The 19,269-nt window shown below is 47.9% G+C and overlaps 5 protein-coding genes across 5 annotated transcripts; 2 read left to right on the top strand and 3 right to left on the bottom strand.

Moving 5' to 3' along the window:
• Window positions 1–291: 291 nt before the first annotated feature.
• On the bottom strand, window positions 292–2,649 carry BDV38DRAFT_235505 (uncharacterized protein). The gene is made up of 6 exons (XM_032053353.1): window positions 2,425–2,649; window positions 2,334–2,368; window positions 2,191–2,260; window positions 1,971–2,138; window positions 1,546–1,904; window positions 292–1,497 (listed from the first exon to the last, which is right to left on the bottom strand). The coding sequence occupies exons 1-6, from the start codon at window positions 2,541–2,543 to the stop codon at window positions 383–385; spliced, it is 1,866 nt and encodes a 621-aa protein (XP_031918752.1). The 5' UTR covers window positions 2,544–2,649; the 3' UTR covers window positions 292–382.
• Window positions 2,650–3,066: 417 nt separating this feature from the next.
• BDV38DRAFT_294432 (EXPERA domain-containing protein) lies at window positions 3,067–3,968 on the top strand (the record flags this gene model as incomplete). Its single annotated transcript, XM_032062499.1, has 4 exons — window positions 3,067–3,293; window positions 3,361–3,524; window positions 3,600–3,834; window positions 3,886–3,968. The coding sequence occupies exons 1-4, from the start codon at window positions 3,086–3,088 to the stop codon at window positions 3,966–3,968; spliced, it is 690 nt and encodes a 229-aa protein (XP_031918751.1). The 5' UTR covers window positions 3,067–3,085.
• A 1,389-nt stretch (window positions 3,969–5,357) lies between these two features.
• On the top strand, window positions 5,358–10,711 carry BDV38DRAFT_128826 (uncharacterized protein). The gene has a single exon (XM_032051263.1). It carries the CDS (start codon window positions 5,551–5,553, stop codon window positions 10,678–10,680), a length of 5,130 nt encoding a protein of 1,709 aa, XP_031918750.1. The 5' UTR covers window positions 5,358–5,550; the 3' UTR covers window positions 10,681–10,711.
• Window positions 10,712–11,054: 343 nt separating this feature from the next.
• BDV38DRAFT_128866 (DEAD/DEAH box helicase) lies at window positions 11,055–14,379 on the bottom strand. Its single transcript, XM_032051264.1, has 2 exons — window positions 13,884–14,379; window positions 11,055–13,801 (listed from the first exon to the last, which is right to left on the bottom strand). Exons 1-2 carry the CDS (start codon window positions 14,150–14,152, stop codon window positions 11,194–11,196), a joined length of 2,877 nt encoding a protein of 958 aa, XP_031918749.1. The 5' UTR covers window positions 14,153–14,379; the 3' UTR covers window positions 11,055–11,193.
• Window positions 14,380–14,408: 29 nt separating this feature from the next.
• On the bottom strand, window positions 14,409–16,754 carry BDV38DRAFT_235495 (putative choline transport protein). Its single transcript, XM_032053352.1, has 5 exons — window positions 16,224–16,754; window positions 16,111–16,157; window positions 15,973–16,052; window positions 15,418–15,910; window positions 14,409–15,363 (listed from the first exon to the last, which is right to left on the bottom strand). The coding sequence occupies exons 1-5, from the start codon at window positions 16,413–16,415 to the stop codon at window positions 14,607–14,609; spliced, it is 1,569 nt and encodes a 522-aa protein (XP_031918748.1). The 5' UTR covers window positions 16,416–16,754; the 3' UTR covers window positions 14,409–14,606.
• Window positions 16,755–19,269: the final 2,515 nt, after the last annotated feature.

Genomic DNA, 19,269 nt, shown 5'->3' with positions numbered 1-19,269 from the left:
TAGTTTCATCTATCACTCTATGCCGCTGGCTGCTTTAGTGAATTTGCCAATTCGATGACTGCCTTCATGCAAGATGAATCTTAACGTCACACAGCGAGGCTGTATCACCTAGAGGATGAGGTGAGACAAAACGCAGAGGTCCAAGGTGGAATGTGGAACGTGAGCTACAGATTGGACTGTGTGACATGCTAGCCAACCGCTCTGGTCAGGAACAGCATCCGGGATACGTCGAGGCAGATAGGAAAATTATCCAGAGGAGTTGTTTACAATGCTAATCTTTGGGGATAATAGGGCAACTGCTTCTATCCCGTATGTGCATATGACTATATACCCTGAAGTAATATGAAAGAACCGTAGATAAATGAACTACCTATATGTTGATCTAAAGAATGGAAATCCCACAGCATCGTATACGAGCACTGTCCACGTATGCCTTGCGATTCCACCAGCAGCGGACCAGCTCCTCGACAAAGATACGATCTGCTGCACTCCAGACGTCAAGGCCCATTTCGGTCATGTCTTCTGTGGTTATCTTGATTGGCTCGTCATCGCTACGTGGTGAGCTGCACACCTCCTCTTGAAGTAATGGAGACCTATCATTTTCTTGAGTAGATTGGCGGCCTATGGTGACAGGGGGTTCAAGGTCATCGCCCGGATCGTCTTCGTAAGGGATATGATCATCATCGTTAGGCTCCACTTCTTCGTTGGGCGCATTCTGACTGTCGTGTCGAGCGATGGCATCGGATAAGGTGATGAAGATCTGTGTAGTCATGCGACGGAAGTATGCCACAATGGCAATTTCAGGAGGCTCGTGAGAGGTATCTGCTGGTTGCAAGCTCCTACGGCCGACAGATCCAGAAGGCGGGCTAGTGGGATGTTCCACACTCGCTAAAAGCTGGGTATCTTGTTGGATCTGATGCTCTTCCTCCTCCTCTTCTGATAAACCATCACGCTTCTCACCAGCCGATGCCCACCAGATAAACGAGGTGTATGCTAGCCGGGTCCAAGAGATGGGCTCAACAATGGGGCTGGAGGAATATGTCGATGCAGCATCAGAATCATCCTCCTCGCCAGATTGGCCATCATCGCTCGAGGCAACTTGACGCAAGCCCTTGCGAAGCGTAGCATAACGGCGCGCATCCCGCTGGGTTGCCTTTAACTGGACCGCTTGAGGTGTATTGTGTTTCGCGGTTGGTGTCGGCAATATAGATATCTTTGGGAACACTTTCTCGGCCGCATCCTTAGAATAAGGGGGAGGTAACGTGACAAGGACATCGAAGAGCTCGGACTTCATGGTTAGCACACTATCTGTGCTACAGGCAATCCAAGAAGCATCTGGCTGAGCGTTGGCTGGGACACCTGCAAAAGAAGAAAGATACGGGATATCATGAATGCCAACATTGAATAGTGGCCGGGGACGCAGGCTAGGTATACCGGTCGGCGGGAGCAAAGGAACAAGCGAATTAGGTAAGGAAGCTAACAGAGACAAATCGTATACTATCATATATCAGCAGGGATGTGAAAAGACAGTGATAGAGGGCTCACCATAGTTACAAGGCATATGAACAGGTGCTTCGGCCATGAAAAGTATTTTCTTGCGGAGTAATGTTGCTCTATACAATGGGTATATGAGGGGCCCAAAACAATCAAGGAATTCGGGAAGGGATGAAGCTGGATGGAAAGGCGTCAGGGCCGGCCTGGGCGTTTCCAGCACAATAGCGTCGCTGAATGTGCGGCTTCTAAGTGAGTGGTTCGGTCGCTCTCCATGCGCCCTCAAGCGAAGGCTGAGCGGGGATTCCAGAGGAGAATCCGGAGGATGGCCGGTCAAGTCGCTGTCGCGGATCTCATAAGTTTCCCAGTACTTCAATAGCGGTTCTGTATGAGACATGTCTAGGGCGTAGATTCTGCAAATCAGGCAGGGTCAGAACAGACGTAAAACGCCGCAGGCGATATAGAGGGGGGTTACTTACTGCGCCAATTCCCTGAGTTTCGGGGCATGCCGCCAACTTTTTCCTAGCCTTCCAGAGCTCAAGGGTACCAGGACACCGACCGAAAACATCTTCGCATTTCGCTCAGACTCTTCTGCGGGCTGGTTGATGAAAGCGCTAATGCCAGCATATTGCTCATGCACGAAATATCTAGAACGACTATTAACTTGATAATAATTGCGAGCGGCGTGCTCAAACGTACACTAGGTCTTCTGAAACATTGTGTAGACCAGAGGGTAGTGATTTGTATTCGATGATTCCTTCAACCTCAGCTAGTCATTCGAGTGAGTTAGCCAGGTTCAAGCGGAGAGAACAGCGTGATCGCGAACTATATGTACCACTCACCTCCAGGGACCGTACGCTTCCAGGATACTACATAACTATATAGTTATCTGCGGTCAGTGCGATGTTGTTGGAATAATCATAAACAACTTACCCAGCCTTGATATCGAAGCGGATCACGAATAAGGCGGCAATGGGAGGCGGCGACTCTGCGACAGGCGTGCGGGGTACATCGACCCCTAGGGGTTTTCTTCTAAAAGGACCGGGTGCCATTGTAAAAACGGGCGGAAAAGAAAAGGCTTTCAGACTCCATCAGATGGCCCGAATGGTTGTAATCACGGGTGTGGTTGCATTGAAGAGGCTGGAGACCTTGGACCCGACCATCAGACGTTGACGATAACATACGGAGGGAGTTGCGGAGATCGAATGGAGCTGTCGCAGCCTTAGGCAGATATCTAGCCAGACATGGTTAGTGGCATGGCATACGAGCCCAATGGGAGATCTCGAGTCCTCTATAGTCGATATTACAACAAGGTCAATTTACTGAGTTGCTACATATATCATAAGTTATTACTCTGTGAAATACAATAGAAGGGAAAGGTGGGTGGCTATACTCAAGAGACTTTCCCCCCAAAGTCCTAATGGTTGTTTATTGCTGGTTAGATTTGAATCCGTTGTCTTGGCACATCAATATTGTTTTGAGCCGCCCCGTATCCCTCAATTATCTGTGCCTGCATAGTCGCAAAATACACAACACTCTTAAGTACAGCTATATCACTGAAAGAGGCTGACTGAAATTTAGTCTCTAGCTCACAATGATTTCAGAAAATCCATTGCATCCTTATTATCCCACTGATGCCTCAATCAATGGGTACGCTCCCAATGAATCCTCACTCCTCAAGCTCCTCTCTACTGCCAGCATTGGCACCACAACTTTACTGGGCGCGGTCTTCGTCCTTATAAGCACGCTTCGGCCAAAGCTGAGCAAAGCGGATCGAGTTGCGATCTTGTGGTTTTTTTTATGTAGGATTATTCTCATCATGTCCAGATTCTCGAATGCGAGTCACGCTAATATACTGTGAACATACAGCGGGGACCATGCATTGCATGTTTGAAGGGTATTTTATGTTAAATCACAATCGCATGGCTTCTGCTCAAGACTTCTTTGGGCAATTGTGGAAAGAGTACGCCTTATCCGATTCGAGATACATGACAGCGGACACGATGGTCCTGTGCATGGAGACTATCACCGTGGTACGTCTCCATCAAAATTCATACACTGTACTAGTACCTATATCTGTAAGGTGGTTGACTTGAGGTATTCAACAGCTCGCTTGGGGACCTTTATGTCTTTTGGTCGCATATTCAATTTTCACTCGGAGTTCCCTCCGCCATCCGCTGCAACTGACCGTCTGCCTAAGCCACCTCTACGGCGATTCGTTGTACTATGCGACCAGCTTGTACGATCACTACGTTCATGAGCGCCCGTACTGCCGACCGGAGCCTTTCTACTTCTGGGTGTACTATTTCTTTATGAACTTTATCTGGATCGTAGTCCCACTCTGTATGCTTAACCCGCTGTATACCCTGAACAATGGCTTACTTCGAATTTTAGATTATTTTGTGCAGAGCGTAAAGGCCATCCAAAATGCATTTGACCGTTTGGCGGCGACATCTACTGGCCGTAAGACACAGTGAAGTTCGATGAGGGGGGTCATATGGTATCACAATTTCCAAAGAGGTACAAAGCGAAGTGGGTTTTCAAATATGCCGGAGATATAATTATACAGCTTAGGTAGATTGCACAACTCCATAAGCGAACAATTGTTGAACATGCTTTGCAGGATTTTAACAAAATACAACCTTGCCTAGTACTGGGCGTAAAATGGCTGCAAAATAGGTAGTATATTGAACGCGTAACGTGTGGATCGCTAAGGGAAATGCTGTTCGATCAGTGATAAACGGCCAGTGCCTTGAGAGGATTGCTGGGCTGTGTAATCTACCACTAACGATCCATCCCCGCATCCCGACGTGTCCAGACTCGAGTGTTAGGGTACCACTGCACTGACCATGAACTGATCTGGTTCAACTAACCTATCCGGATGAAATGGACCTGACGTAACAATGAATTGAGCTACTGCTGTATGGTGCGCTAGGACACTGTGGGCCAAGAAGGCTGCAGTGATACGTATTACTTGTTTTACTTGGCCATGTCTGTGTGGTGTAAGAAATAAATGTCCCTGGTGTCATCTCTAATTAAATATAAGGTTGAGGCATTTCACTCTCTGTACAAGGACAAGGGACAAAGACCAGGGATGGATACTCATCCATGGATGACTGGATTTAAAACGGTCCAGACCGTAGGCGTCCAATAGTAAAAGAGACGGGGAGCTGACGCAGCAAAGATAATATAACCAGAAGTGGTTAGATCCAATCATGTGCCATTTCCTGCCTTGTTGCTGGATCTCTCTCACCTGTGTTGATCATCTGGTTTCCCCGGCAGCCCGTAGCTTAGCGCGCTAGCAAAGCTGAACTAAAACTCCGTCAGCGTACGGCGTACGGTTACGATACATACTAGTAGAAGAGGGTATTTATGTATGTATGTATGTACATACTACATACATGGATACAGGATCTCCACTGATCGAATCATCTCGTCTAGATTTAACAATAATGTGATCTTTCTACCCAACCTGACATTGCTTATAGTAGTGGCAATCTATATGATTGTTTATGATACAGTTCCTGTGACCATCATAAGATAGTAATCTCTATACACACTCATTAAATCATTTTTAGTTTTCTATTATATCTTTGTCAAGCTGAGAATGACAAAAACAGAGCAAGAAATAGCATTCATTACTCCGTAGGCAGCTGACCCGCAATTCCATCATCAGCAGGAACTTAAGTCACTCGCACTTCCCCATCTGCGCTTCACCCGCCCACCGCCTGTTTCAATTCTCTTTTCTCTGTTTTCCTTTTCTTTCCTTTTCTTTCCTTCCTTGAAGTTGGGATCGACTTCCTCCCGTGTCCGTGTTCTCTGGAAGATCAACTAGGACTACGTTGCTGTAAGTACGCAGCTCCTGCAAGGTTCCAAAGTGCCGCCAATAAACAAACAATCACCGAGTGACGTCGTCGGGTACAACACATGCTATCAACAAAAACACCCACCCACCAGTATATGGATGGCAACCTCACAATTACCTGTTTTCTTTCTTGTTATATGATAATATACTTATTTTATTGATCATGCTAACGATCATCTCGGTCGCAGACATCGATGCCGTCTCCCGCAACGCCGCATCGCCCCTCCAATCTTGGGGGAAATACTAAATCCACCCCAACAAAGCAAAAACCGCTGGATATCGGTCAACCGCTAGGGATCTATGACACAAATTCGGTGCGGGAGAAGGTCCGCAAGTGGCAGCAGCAAGGAGGAGGTGTAATCACAGCGGACGAAGTTGTTTATTACGAGGAAGATGAGGAGAATTCGACGGTCGATTCGAAATCCAAGCCTACGAGGGGGCCCACAACGAGAAAACGAAGTAAAAGTACCCCCCGAAAACGAGTCATCAGCGACGAACACTGGAAGTTGAATCGTACCCCCACACAGGTTCCTGCATCGAAGCTACCGCCGCCAAAACGCCTTTCACAGTACACAACCAATGACCCGGTTCGGAGTCCTCGGGTGGGGAGAGATGAGTCAAGGAAAGAGGATAAGCCACGGTCTTCCCCATCCGCTCCGAGTGTGGAGAGAGAAAGAGCTGGTGCAGACTCGAGGAGCAGAGAACGGAGGAAGTCTAGGGTATATCGGGAGGGCGATTCCCTACTAGGGAGCAAAATCGAGGAAGAAACTGCATCGCATAATGGGTCGACTAAGTCTGCCTCACGACCAACTAGTGCGGGTAAACCACATGCAGGGGCTAGATCGGAATTGGTTGAAGATACTTCGAAGAAAAGCAGCGTCAATGACGACGACTTTGAGTGGACGGCAAGTGAAGCTGACTTCTCAGAGTTATCAAGGCGCCGCGCCCGGGGCCCAACCCCAAATCAGAAAGGCCGCGCACCCCCTCCAAAGATACCTAAAGGTGGTATCTTTGAGCACATGTTCGGTGAATCAAGAAAGATATTTGCAAAACCAGAGGCCCCCAAACCCGGCCCCAATAGGGGTTCAAAGATTGAAGCATGGCTGTCTGGAACATCGGATCCGTTCTTTGACGATGTTGATCCGGATGTGGAAATCCCCGCACCTTTGAATACCAAAGGTAATAGGGCCAAGCTGTCGACAAAACGAGAGGAAGGTCGCTCTACTGCAACCGACTCGGGAGCGGAAAGTGACTCTCGACGGAAGAGCACAAGTAAGCGACGAGTGCCAAGTAGGGAGGAGCGAGTAAAGTCGATGACGGAAGAGATAATGACTTCACAAGAGCCACAACTAGAGACAACTTCGACCATGAGTGAGAAGCGATCTAGTGGACACAGACATAGCCGATCTTCTTCCAGTAATAAGGGAAGTACCTCCCCCCAAAAAGAGACGTCTACCGAGGTGCAAGTCATCACTTTGACTGAAACACAAACGATCTCCGAGGTCTCCGAGGTGTCTGGTAATAATGCGCCGGTCCCGCTCCACCGGGAACGACCATTTCCTAGCACAGGAGACCACCGACTGTCCACTATCGCGTCTGTTGAGTCAATGAAGACAGGTGATGATGCCCGATCCCAGGAACCTGCTCTAGATGCCCCGCTAGAAGTGTGTGACTCAACTCCAGTGGCAGAAAAGGAAGATCAGGAGGAAAGGGACCAGTTTGATCCCAATTCTCTTCCAATAGTGTCTACCCAGTTGAAGAGGCGGCTTACCACACATGATGACCTCATGTCGGTTCTCTCTGCGCCAAACAGCAGGAGCAGGAGTATCAGGTCTGCCCGTAGCATCCGCACCAACAAAAGCCGCGTCACCAATGCCACTGTGCCTGAGCTTCTCAAGGAACTATCAGCCGATGAAATCAAATATATGCGTGAGCTGAAAACACTAGTTGGCGGAGTCATTCCTGTCCTGCTTACCTGCGTTCTTTCAAAATCCGATTCCGCAATTGCTGCAGGTCTCTTTCGTCCATCAATGGACCCGAAAGACGAAATAAATTTTAGTAAGCCAATAGTGGACATGGGTGTTGCGGTCGAGCGCTTGAAGACACTGCATAAGCGAATTCCTCAGGACAATGCAGATTCCCTGCTCACATGGGCACAGGGAGCACAAAAAGTGTACCGTGACTACCTCAAGTCCTGGAGATTAGGTTTCAAGGATGTTATTGTAAACCTAGCCCCCCTTGATGAAAATGAGGCGATGAACAATGCCGACACCAAGAGCTTGGACGAAGGTATGGCGAGGGACGAAAATGGGGATGTCATTGACAGTGATGGCGAAAAGGTTGATGTGGCATATCTGTTGAAACGGCCTTTGGTACGTCTCAAGTATCTTGCAAAGACTTTCAAAGGCATCAATATGATTCAGCCGTCCGAGAAGGCCGAGGACGTATCAGTGGCGTACCAGGGCCTGGTAAACGAAGCTCGCCGCCGTGCGCGTGAAGAGCGGGCGAGACTTGAAGATGAATCTGCTGCTAGCGTCGACCCAACTCGAGCTCGCGATCCTGCGACTCTAGGACCGCTTGCCGGTGCGACTGTGAGTAGAGCTCGGAGGGTTCGAGCTCGAGATTTCTTCAACCTTTCGCTTTATCACTCGACCGGGCAGGTTATAGACTGTCGTGCAGAGCTCCTCCTGAGAGACAATACACCCGATAACGGTGCTGGAGGGGATCTCCTAATTTGCGAGATAGATCATGCGGATCGTTGGCTTCTATTCCCTCCAATGGACCTTGCTTTTGTATCTGCTCGCAATGGCGATGTGAAAGGAGAAATCGTAGTCATGTTGCGCAGTCCTCCGGGGCAACCAAATGCTTGGCAAGAAATTCTTGTTCTCCGGATCGACGAGGAAGACATTGGGTTTGAGTGGGTTCAAATGCTTGGTTTGAACCCGGTGCCGCCAGCAATTTGCCGAAGCCAGAGCTTCGTTGAACGAGCGAAGCAGCGGCAACGAGCACAAGTAGCTTCCTCCAGTACTGAAACCAAGGAAGTCCTACCGAGCTCTATTACTGTCGATATTCCTATCGGCGAGAGGGCCGTCTCTGGTACACTGCGGCGCTGCTCACCCAGGGAGAATTTGTCTGACCCGAGCACTGTCGGATCTTTAGCTACCGAATCACGCACTTCCTTACAGACTGCAATCACCCGCGAGTCAGACTACGCTGCCGGGGAAACAGATTCGCCAACCAAGCCATCCCCACGAACACAGCAGTCAATACTGCATTCTAGAGACCCACGAAAAACTGCAACTGGAGACGAGAGATCCCCCACTAGCCTCAAACGATCAAAAGCAAAGAGGGTTGCACGGCATGACGAGGATAACCCCCCGGTTCCTAGTCTGCCAAAAGATCACAATGCCGGGGGCCCTAAGGCGGCGCCTACAACTCATCGCCCAGATCATGACGAAAAGAAAGCCCATAAAGAACAACATCCCCCAAAGACTCCTACGAAGGATGAACCCGAAGCGATTTCCCCTCGAGTATCATCTGTCCCTTCTATGGACTTACCCATTATTCCAAAGCTCAGAAAAGGCAGCAGTCAGACGTATATTTCTGAGTCTTTGGAATCTACGTCGGACGACGAGTACGTGCTAGATTCATATAGTATACCCGAGACTCCTACACGGAAGAAAGGCCACTCTCGCTCCAACTCCGACACTTCCGAACCAACAAATGGTGAAGAACCCCCTCCACCCCCGCCACACTCTCGTTCCCCAAGTTCGACAGGATCGAGTCTTTCAAATGCCCCAATCCTTAGTCCAAGCGGACCCCTGTCTAGACGTCGTGGCTCTTCTCCTTTGAAGCATGAATACGAGCCTTCCACGGCATCCGACGAAACATACTCAGACTCCGAAACATCAACTGTGCGACGCTACGACTTGTACTCCGAATCGGATTACTCGGGGTCGGACAGTTCGGATGATGATTCGGACGACGAACTACCACCTCTCCAAGAGCACCACGTTTCAAAACTGACTGTGCCGGCCTCCGTGATTACGTCCGCAACTAGTTCTCTGTCTCCTTCAAATTCTGTCTCTCAAGGGGGATATCGGTCCGTCCCTTCACAACCCAACAAGTCGTCCACCGCCATTGCTTCCGTTTTTGCATGGTCCGATAAAGGTTCCTGGGAGAGCCTTCTGCCCGATGAATGTAATATTTATGTTAGTCCTGGACTAGTGGAAGCATATGACTTGAAATCGGCCTCTGCCTCGGATGACGATCACACACCGTCTAAACAGGAACGACCACTGGTTGCTCTCGAACTAACACCCCTCGTACCCATCCGACGTGGTACAGCGATTGATATCAGTATCCGTTCTCCTCCAACTGAACGGTCGAAGGTATCATGGAGCAACAATATTATGTTCCGTTCCCGCAACGCCGATGAATGCGAGATTTTGTATGGCCTCATAAACCAGGCGCGCACCACCAATCCTACCTACATAGCTTTGCAAAACGCCCGAGGCCCTTTCACTCAAGAACCCGCTCCTCGAGAACGCCCCTCCAAGAGTGGGGGGTTATTCGGGTGGCCACGTCGCAGGAAGAGCTACCGTGCGTCGAGCTCCCCCCGCTCACTTGCTGACAATTCCGAGAGTAGCGTTGGGACTATGAGTAGTGCATTCTCAGCTTTGAAACGATTTGGTGCAGGCGGCAAGATGTTCAGCATTGCACGATCCTCAGTTACCTCTCGGAGTGGTCAAAAAGAAGATAGCTTATACTCAAGCTCTGCTGGTTCTGGAACAAACCATACGTCCACTTCTGGAATTGGCCGGATAGCAGCCGCTATTAAGAACGTCGACGGCATTGGCCTGTCGAACGCAAAAATTAGGCTTTACATGCGCGAAACTCAGTCCAAATGGCGTGATATGGGTGCTGCTAGGCTAACTATTATGCCGGCGACCGCGGAGCCTCGACGGTTAGAAACAGCTGCTGGCGGATCCAACGATACCAGTTCTGGAGCAGAAGGTGCTGAAGGAAGCCCACCCTCTTCTGGAACTGCCTCTCCTCGGCGCACTATAGATTCTGAAAAGCGTATTCTCATTCGCGGCAAGACACGCGGTGAGGTTCTTCTTGATGTTTGCCTACCTGAAAGTTCCTTCGAACGAGTAGCAAGGACAGGTATTGCCGTGTCAGTTTGGGAAGAGACCGAAGGTGGTGCCATGCCGAAGAAAGGCGGTGTTACCGGTGGCTCGTCCAAGATATACATGATCCAAATGAAGAGTGAAGCCGAGGCAGCATATACATTTGGACTCGTTGGAAAACTCAGATACTAGACTTTATGACTCATATGCAACCCCATACGTGTCGCAAGTTTACCCTGTAAATGCTCGAATTCTCAGCACTCCTTTGTTTTAATTTCCTTTCCTGGTCTTTTGTCTCGAACCAGTTGCATTTCAATTGATAGATAGTTGATCCTGCATACCCATACCCCCTTCAGTTTGTCGCTGTGCTTTCCATATGTTGTTACATTTTTGTTTATGTGAATTACGAGATCAGATGTCACTTGCATGTATGTGTGCGTCTACGAGACAAGGAATGATTGATCGTTATCCTATTATGTGGGATACTGTTTTAAATATAGCATCGTCATCACCAGTAAAACTTTCAACGGCGTCGTAACACCTTTCATAAGCGAATAATTTCGTTCCAGAGCCCTGTGATTATATGTTGACGGAGATGCGGTTATGTCAGGTGCTGTATTTAATTGAAGAGATACATTATGTCTATGGTAATCCCAGATATCGGCATGAGCATATACAGTCAATCAAGTCGAGGATAGTCTATCCTTAATCCAACAAGACAACCGGCATCGACGAATCCGTGTCCTTTGCCAATGCCACGCTAGATTTCTTAAAAACGAAACTGATCCTATTATCCTCCTCTTTTAAGATAGAGAGAAGCACGTCGTCATCAATAGCTTGTTGGATATCTTGCACATCATCAGTTGCGGTTGTTAGGTGACAGGGATCAATATGAGAGTACTGGGATAGCGACTGTTGCATGTTATTCTTCTGCTTGTCAGAGTTGGTGCCAACGGTGCTATTGGCCGTTCTACGCCCAGGGCGTGCCGCGCGATTCGCCTTAATCATGCGCTCTTGCTTCTCCATGTCTAGCTTGGAAGCTTTAATGAGGGTCAACACGTCCGGGAAGTCCTCTTCTACTTCCTCTGAGTCATTTGAGTATGATACGTTGCCTTGTCCGTCTACAAGTGAGCCAGCATGAGAGTCCGAGTTTGACACATTCTGCCCCCTGCCTCCACAATCACAGCTTAGGAGCTCGTGCGTTTGGCATTTGCTATCCTGGTCGAGACGGAACAGGTCTTTTAGTTCATCTCGAGAGAACTGGGCAGCGTTATCCTTGTGCTCCATGACACTATCTGCGAGTCCGAGTTTCGTCACTTGGCGTTGCCAGATCTTCTCTTCCAAGCTACCCTTCAGTAGAATGCGGTATATTCGACAGTGTCGTTTTTGTCCGTCGCGATGGATTCGGGCCATGGCTTGGATGTCGGTGGCTGGGTTCCAGTCAACATCGAATAAGATGAGGCGGCTGGCGCCTATCAAGTTCAGTCCCGTGCCTCCTGCCTTAGCAGATAGGAGGAATGCGAAGCAGCGGTTTGCTGGGAAGCGGTTGAAGTCTTCGACTAGGGATTGTCTTTTTTGCGCTGGAGTCGAGCCATCTAGCCGTAGGAATGGAAGTGATAATGAGGTTAGGAGCGTGGCTAACAGGTTAAGCGTGGATGTATAGTTCGAAACGAGAACGACTTTCTCTGAAGTTGACGTATGCAGGATGTGTAGTAGTTGGTCTAGGACTCGGATTTTAGCGCTAGAGGATGGAGAAAAGTGTCGTAGGAGGTTCGGAGGTAGAGAGGATAGTAAAGCTGCGATTGTTTCACTGGGTGCCTCGTCCACATTTCTTGGGGAAAGCAACGAGGGGCTGTTGCAGAGTTTCTTCAGGATAGTAATGAGCTGTAGAGCGTTCTCTGAGTTTCCAACAGCACATTGAAATACAGGTGAAGCGAGCACGTTTTGATAAATGTTCGCTTGTGTGGGCGTTGGGTCACAAAAAAGTATGTATTCCGACTTTGGTGGAAGGTAGTTCGCAAGAATGTCTGCGGTTCTCCGTAGCATGAATTGAGACGTAATTTCACGGAGCTCTTCGTTTCTGGCTTCTCCCTTCTCGATATCCTTCCTTGTTGCCTCTGGCTGTCTGCTCTTCACAATAGGACCCTCGAATTCGCGTACGAATGCCTTGAAAGTTCCCAGAACTCCTGGGTTCACTATGTCCACTGCCGCGAAGAATTCCTTCAAGTCATTCTGGATCGGCGTACCTGAGAGAATCACTCTTTTGGTGGCATTAAGCGACTGTATCGCCTGTCCACTCTTGTTTTGAAGTGTTTTGAGTCTGTGGCCCTCATCCGCGATGATAACGTCGACCCCAGCTCCTTGTGCAAGTCCTTCTTGTACGGTTCTCAGTTTTTCATAGCCGACAATCATAATATTGTATGCTCTACCCCTTGTAAAGTCAGTCAGCCGTTTTCGCTTGTCATCGAAGACAAATACGCCAATCCGTTCATTCCCAAGCCATTTCCGGAACTCCTTCCTCCAGTTATTGATCAAAGTCACAGGGCACACGATAAGCGCTTTCTTAACTTCAGGAGGATCTTCATAAATCGGATTCTGTTTAAGTAAGGTCCATAGTAGCGTGATTGTCTGCAATGTTTTACCCAAGCCCATGTCGTCCGCTAAAATTGCACCTTGACCATTGAATGATCGCATCCCCATAACACATTCATAAAGGAACTTGACTCCTTCACGCTGATGCGGCCGTAAGTGTTTAGCAAGGATAGGGTCAACCACAACGTCGACAATCCTTTTCCCCTTAGGCGCGGATGCTGGCCGTTTCATCACCAGTGCACCGGGCTGCTTAGGGTCATGACGAGGCACGGGCTCCTCGGCAGCTCTCTGCGGGATAACAGTATTCTCTAACAGCGGTCTTTTGTATGCGCTAGATATAGAGCTCGGTTTCCTTGATGCAGGATTTGGAATAATCTGCATTTGGCCTTTCTCCAATTGGTTCTCCTTGGCAGCCAATGTGCTAGGTTTGTTTCCCGACACAGGTACAAAACCTTTCTTCGATGGCGCTACCGGCAGAGTTGGGCTAGGTTTATTTTCGAGGAATTGCCTCCCCGACAGATACTCCTTCTTCGACATTTCTGAATCTATCTCGACTTCCTTACCTCCGATCGAGAGCATAGTTCCAGGTTCAAGATGAGAGGCTTGCATGGTCCGGCCCATGTCCTTACCCGAGACATCCCGCAAATGAACATATCCATTCCGGACTGAGAGTATACCATCGCCATCCCATGTCTTGTTCTTTTTAGTGGTAGGTTTTCGCCTGAAAATTGTCAGCTTCCTTGTCTTTCTTGCCCATTCTCTTTCTCTCGTCTCTCAAGAACATGGTAGCGATGCGGTCATACCATAAAACATTGAAATACCGCTCGCCTGCAGACTCATCGTCCTTGACATTGTCGTCTACTGATCCACCTATATTGCTCACTTGGACCAAAGGCTTCCTCTCAGTTCTCATCGATGGACCTGCACTATCCACGGTACGGTCTTGGTGCAGACGCGGCCTCTTAGCTGGCGGGCCATGGTTGTCCCGAGTATCGATGGGAAGGTCTGATTTTGTATTCGAATCCTGCGTGTTTTTCCTTATCAAAGGAGGTTTGAACGGTTTAAAGATCATGTCGTGTGGCCTTTAGACTTCTCTTTGGTAGCATTTCGTTCCTTTTAGTGGACGAGTTGCCTTTACTCGTGAGACGCGGCACGGGAAAACGCGTGGTCACATGATTACGTTGGTTGCCAGAACGAGTAAGTATAGATGAATTTCTTCACCTATGAATATTAGTACCGTCAATACTACTGTAGTCTTTTATTAGGATAGATAATTAACATCCTGGCTTGCAGTACCAGCCAGTCAACTTATTAAAGTACTAAATGCTAGAACACAAAGCAAGCTGAGATTAATACATATCATTCATAGAACTAGACCAACAGCCTTATTTTTGTCCGAATTAAATCTTAAGAAAATATACGAGTCGTAAGGGTATGCAGACTGTAGCGAGTGTGAGCCATTTATTCAGACATCTAGTATGTTCGATATCTCTCGCGAGCGCTCACTCTTTAAAGAAGAGTAGTGCTTATTTAGCGTCATCCATCAGCACCTTGTCTGTCAGAGGGACGAATTTCGGTCCTTCATAGGATTTCATCCGGAAGAGCCACCAGATGGTCACAAAAATTGTCAATCCTCCGGTCATCAGACTAGCGTAGTTCATGGAAGCCGCGTCGGTAGGCAAAGCATACGGGAAGCAGAAGATCACGACAAAAGCGAGAATGTAAATGCAGGACAAGGCGTTAATGAGATAGCCAATGCGCCCCATCCAGAAATACCCCGGGGCGAATGTAGAACGACGAGTCAAAAGGTGTGGAAGAATGGCGGCGCAGTAGGAAAGACTAGACAATTGCACGAAGCAGCCGACGAAAGCGTTGAAGGCGGTGGTAGAGCCGACATAGATGCAGGCAAGGATCGTGACGATCACACCACAAACAAGAGTAGCATTGAAAGGGTTGTGCATACGGCTGTTGATGCGCGCAAGCCAGCCGGAGAACGGGGTCGCTTTATCGCGGGAGATGGTCCACAGTGTACGACCGGCAGTGATATAGCAGCCGGCGCATGTAATAACGGTTGGAAGAAAAGCCACAATGAGTAAACCAAGGGCGCCACCCCTAGACCCCGTCGCCTGATGATAGATTTCGGCGAGAGGGAAACCATAGACGCTTGAGATAACTGCATCTAGATCTGTGATCGAGTAGAACAATGCAATCATGTAGAGGACGCCGGTAATAAAACCGACCGTCATCTGGGCGAGGACGGCCTTGGGAATGTTCCGACTCGGTCTGCCAATTCATTAGATACTCGTGCGTAAGTATGGGTTTTATCGTGTTCAATACCTGGGGATCTCCTCTGCAAGATGGGTTGAGCAGTCAGGCGTACCCACGCTGTAAGCACCATTGAGCATTCCGGCAACGAAGACAAAGCCCTCACTAGAATATCCGGTACCATTTTGCCAAGTACGCCACACGTCCGAATCTGATGCGTAGCCAGTACCGTTCACATGGGGCATAACAGCACAGACAATGATTGTAATGAACACACCCGCGAGGATGAAGAACATTCCAAGGTTGCCGATATGTGGGAGTATCCGATTCATGAAAAGGACGATAGCGCAGCAAAGCCATGTACAGATAATAAAACTGACGAATATGTGCCACGACTGGGGGACAAATCCGGGATGCATCAGAGCATACATGGAGACAGTCTGCTGTCCCAGAATAGCAGACATAGAAGCTGCACCAAGGATCCAGGCCAGACAATTCCAGAAGCCAGCGAAGAAACCACATGCACGGCCATACTTTCCCGCTGTGATAGAGGCCCAGTGGTACACTGGATTGAAATTAGCGACTCTCTACACTTGATTGAGAGACATAAATCATTATCAAACGTACCACCACTAGCCGACGGCATTCCCGATGCTAGTTCCGCGATTGAGGCCGCCACTAACCAGTAGCAGACCGACACAGCAATGCTGATATTCCCGTTAGTATCCAACCGATCGATAGTAGCAATAGCGAGGCTTGTCGTACAATTCATAAATAACACCTGATGGCCCCCCATTACTCAGAGCAGTGACCTAAACCGATCATCAGTTGCGTTGTCCCTTCCTTTCTCATTACAGGAGCGACATAGTATAACATACCACACTGCCTCCTTGTGCGATCCATGTGTTTCCAGTCGTAACAGCCACGGCACAAATACTTAACAAACTGAAGTTTCGGTCGAGCTCCTGACGATGCCCGGATGCATTAATCAGTTCTCCCGGTGACTGGTCCTCCGTCGCCGACTCGATAGCTCCCGCCTGTTTTGGCTCTAGCCCCTCCGCAGCTGCCATCGTCGAGGATAACACGACCACTTACGTGACGTGGGTTTCGGGATAAGAGTGGGTTATCAGAAGGAGTAAAGCTGAGTCGGAAAATGAGAAAGCGGGAGAAAAGAGAAAGGGTGGATGGAGGTTTCTTAAGAAAGGAAAATCGCAAGGACGTGGGGGCAAGAATGGAATCTCTCTATGGTTTGAAATGAATGACTAGGGTAACGATGGGATTAATTTAGAAAGATTGGCCGGACATTGCCTCTAGAGTATCACTAGTATATAGTGGGTTAGAAACAAAGATACTGAGCGAAGAAACAAAATTTTATAAAAGATATGATTCTGGTGTGAGTAAGAGTTTATACACTGGCGCAGATACTCTTAGGTTAGAGGACTAACAGTTGGAGTACCTACGGACACTTCAAGTCATTCCTAGCAAATCATCGATGTCAACCGCTCTCCTTGGTGGCCAGTGGCCAGCATGGATAAAGTGGGCCCGGGAAACGTGCTGGTTGGATGCTGAGAACAGGGGGTACCGGGGAAAGTGTGAGTCTTTACCTGAAGGGGGAGCTTGAGCAGAGAAGCCAAAACCCTTTTGAGATCCGGAAGGACGATGATCCTACGTAGGTGCTTTTGAAGAAATAGGATTCTTTTCCCTCCTCTAAGGCTGAGATCCAGTTTCGGATAATACTTGGACATCTTGAACCTCCCCACTTTGATTATCTTTAAAGGATATCGCAACCTTCCCGCACTCCAAGGTCTTGTGCAAGTGTCACTACATGCTAGGTGCATCAGACCATACTCTGTAGTATTCCCGCGGTCGGTTAACTGATTGGGAGTGGAAACATTACTAGAGATTTAGTACCTACTATGAAGTCCGTTGTTTAATGAATGAAAATACAGAATGTAACTTCTGTTACAACTTCAGCGATACTACCGTAGCAAAGCCCCAAACTGTCTTGCTTTCCTTGTAAGTCTTGGACTATTGATTTAGTAACCAGGGCATAAGAGATTTAGTTCATCAGAGGCGATGGTATTAGTTAAGCTGAAAAAAAGCCAAAAACAAAAGAAATAAAAAATAAACCGGAAAAAGGCAAGATAGTGGTTTCATACACACAGAAAATACACAATTAAGGCTTGAACGGGAGAGACACAGACCTTGTTCCACTTGCCCCTTGCCACCAAGAAAGTCTGTTTTCTGGAGCCTAACTTTATTTAGAGACCGGGGCCAATGACACGGGGCCCCAGCGGAACCGTCCATGTTTTAATCCGGCGATTACGCGCAGTCCGCTTATCAAGCAAACTATTCATTTTCATTGCAAATTATCCCTACGCTCTTATTGACACCACCAGTATCTTCATTGCTACCTAACCTGATGACAACTATTAAATTGTTAATTTAGGGCGCCATTTCTTTTGTTTTCTTCTCCTTTCCCTCCTTAATTACTGAAGATAAATGAAAGGAGAGCATGTCTATTTGATACATAACCTCAAGAAGAACGTCTAAGCACTCAATCTACCACTATTTTATCTACAGCTATTTCCAAAAGACTTTCATGTCAGGTGATTGCTCGGCGTCTCGGAGAAACATCTGCTCTATAACTGTCCACACGAGGTAAGTAAAACAAGGCCGGTTTGACATTCATACTACTCCGTAGCAGCGAGTCAGTGATTTGGTCGAGGCCTTGTCGGCTACTCCGGGACTTACCGATTAAAACTAGACATGATTGTATTAAGAGAACTAAAATGCCCAAGGAGGGACTTTTCCCTCTGATTGCGTAGACGGGATAATTTGTGGTTTGTTGTTTCCCACTTTTAATATAGAAAAAAGAGATCGGACGACTTCTCTATTGGAAGACTTCATCTTAATTAATATACGCAGAGAAGATTCTGTGCGAATTATAACGCAAGTTGAGGTGGCTGAGTGACAGGGATCAGGCCTCTAGTGCTCCCAGTCCAAAAGTCAATTAAGAAACAAGGAAGACAAAAGAACAAAGTTTATCTCCGACGCAGCCTCGAACTATACTATGATATATGCGTGATTTTGGTTTCTGACATGAGATGCATGGTTCATCCACCACACAAAGTTTTAGTCCTACTAGGATTAGTAGTAGTAGTGCTACGGTACTGGATAGTGGGACAAGCCAGATATCAGCATGTTATCGTCCAGAAGGTTAACTGGTAAGGAACTGAGGTGCTAAGAAGGTTCTCAATGAGGTTAGACCAGAATTAACTTGAGACTAGTAGTGGTCGGGCCCACTTGACAACACCCAAATCCATGCCCTTTGAGTTGTAATAACGGTAATTACACTTTGCGTTGCATGTCCAACTGCACGTTGCCTTATACCATGAGAATCCAGTTCCCTAAAACACTGTTACCCACCTTACTAAGGAAAAATATTTCTAAGGAACAGTACTTTTCAGCTCGCCAAGTATGTTAATAGAAGAAGAGTTACCTTCGTGTTATCATTTGCCAACGAGAAGGTCAGCTGGTAATTGATGTGGACTGAACATTACTCAGGTACACGCTATACAATGGTTGGTTGGTTGAATTAATGGTGCGACCAACCAACTGTATCCCCCTCCAATCCTCCCAAGTACTAGAAATTATTACTCCAATTACACTTGGAGAGGGGAGCAAAAAAGAAAAAGAAAAGGGAAGGGAAAAAGCATCGGGGCCCATTAAACCAAACGTGGTAGCAAGCACGACTGCCGGCCGGCCTTGTGTGACATGAACCTAGTTCCTGCAGCAAGTGGTTCCGCTGGCGATGAACCTACTAGATTGGATGTGCTGTGTCTTGCCCTCTTTGGGCCTGTTGGTCGATTCTGGTTCGCCTATGAGCTCACAGTAATTCTCCCATCACACTGGAACCAACAA

The sequence above is a fragment of the Aspergillus pseudotamarii genome (genome assembly GCF_009193445.1).
Source record: "Aspergillus pseudotamarii strain CBS 117625 unplaced genomic scaffold BDV38scaffold_4, whole genome shotgun sequence".
Classification (NCBI taxonomy): Eukaryota; Fungi; Ascomycota; class Eurotiomycetes; order Eurotiales; family Aspergillaceae; genus Aspergillus; species Aspergillus pseudotamarii.
Note: the sequence above shows the minus strand (reverse complement) of the source record. Positions and strands in the feature narration are given on the sequence as shown.

Coding starts and splice junctions, on each gene's coding strand:
- BDV38DRAFT_128866 (XM_032051264.1), bottom strand. CDS start 14,152: ATGATCTTTAAACCGTTCAAACCTCCTTTGATAAGGAAAAACACGCAG. Junction 13,802..13,883: donor CGGTATTTCAATGTTTTATG/GTATGACCGCAT, acceptor GACAATTTTCAG/GCGAAAACCTACCACTAAAA.
- BDV38DRAFT_235505 (XM_032053353.1), bottom strand. CDS start 2,543: ATGGCACCCGGTCCTTTTAGAAGAAAACCCCTAGGGGTCGATGTACCC. Junction 2,261..2,333: donor GAAGCGTACGGTCCCTGGAG/GTGAGTGGTACA, acceptor TCGAATGACTAG/CTGAGGTTGAAGGAATCATC. Junction 1,498..1,545: donor TCATATGCCTTGTAACTATG/GTGAGCCCTCTA, acceptor GATATATGATAG/TATACGATTTGTCTCTGTTA.
- BDV38DRAFT_235495 (XM_032053352.1), bottom strand. CDS start 16,415: ATGGCAGCTGCGGAGGGGCTAGAGCCAAAACAGGCGGGAGCTATCGAG. Junction 15,911..15,972: donor AATGCCGTCGGCTAGTGGTG/GTACGTTTGATA, acceptor ATTTCAATCCAG/TGTACCACTGGGCCTCTATC. Junction 15,364..15,417: donor CTTGCAGAGGAGATCCCCAG/GTATTGAACACG, acceptor ATGAATTGGCAG/ACCGAGTCGGAACATTCCCA.
- BDV38DRAFT_128826 (XM_032051263.1), top strand. CDS start 5,551: ATGCCGTCTCCCGCAACGCCGCATCGCCCCTCCAATCTTGGGGGAAAT.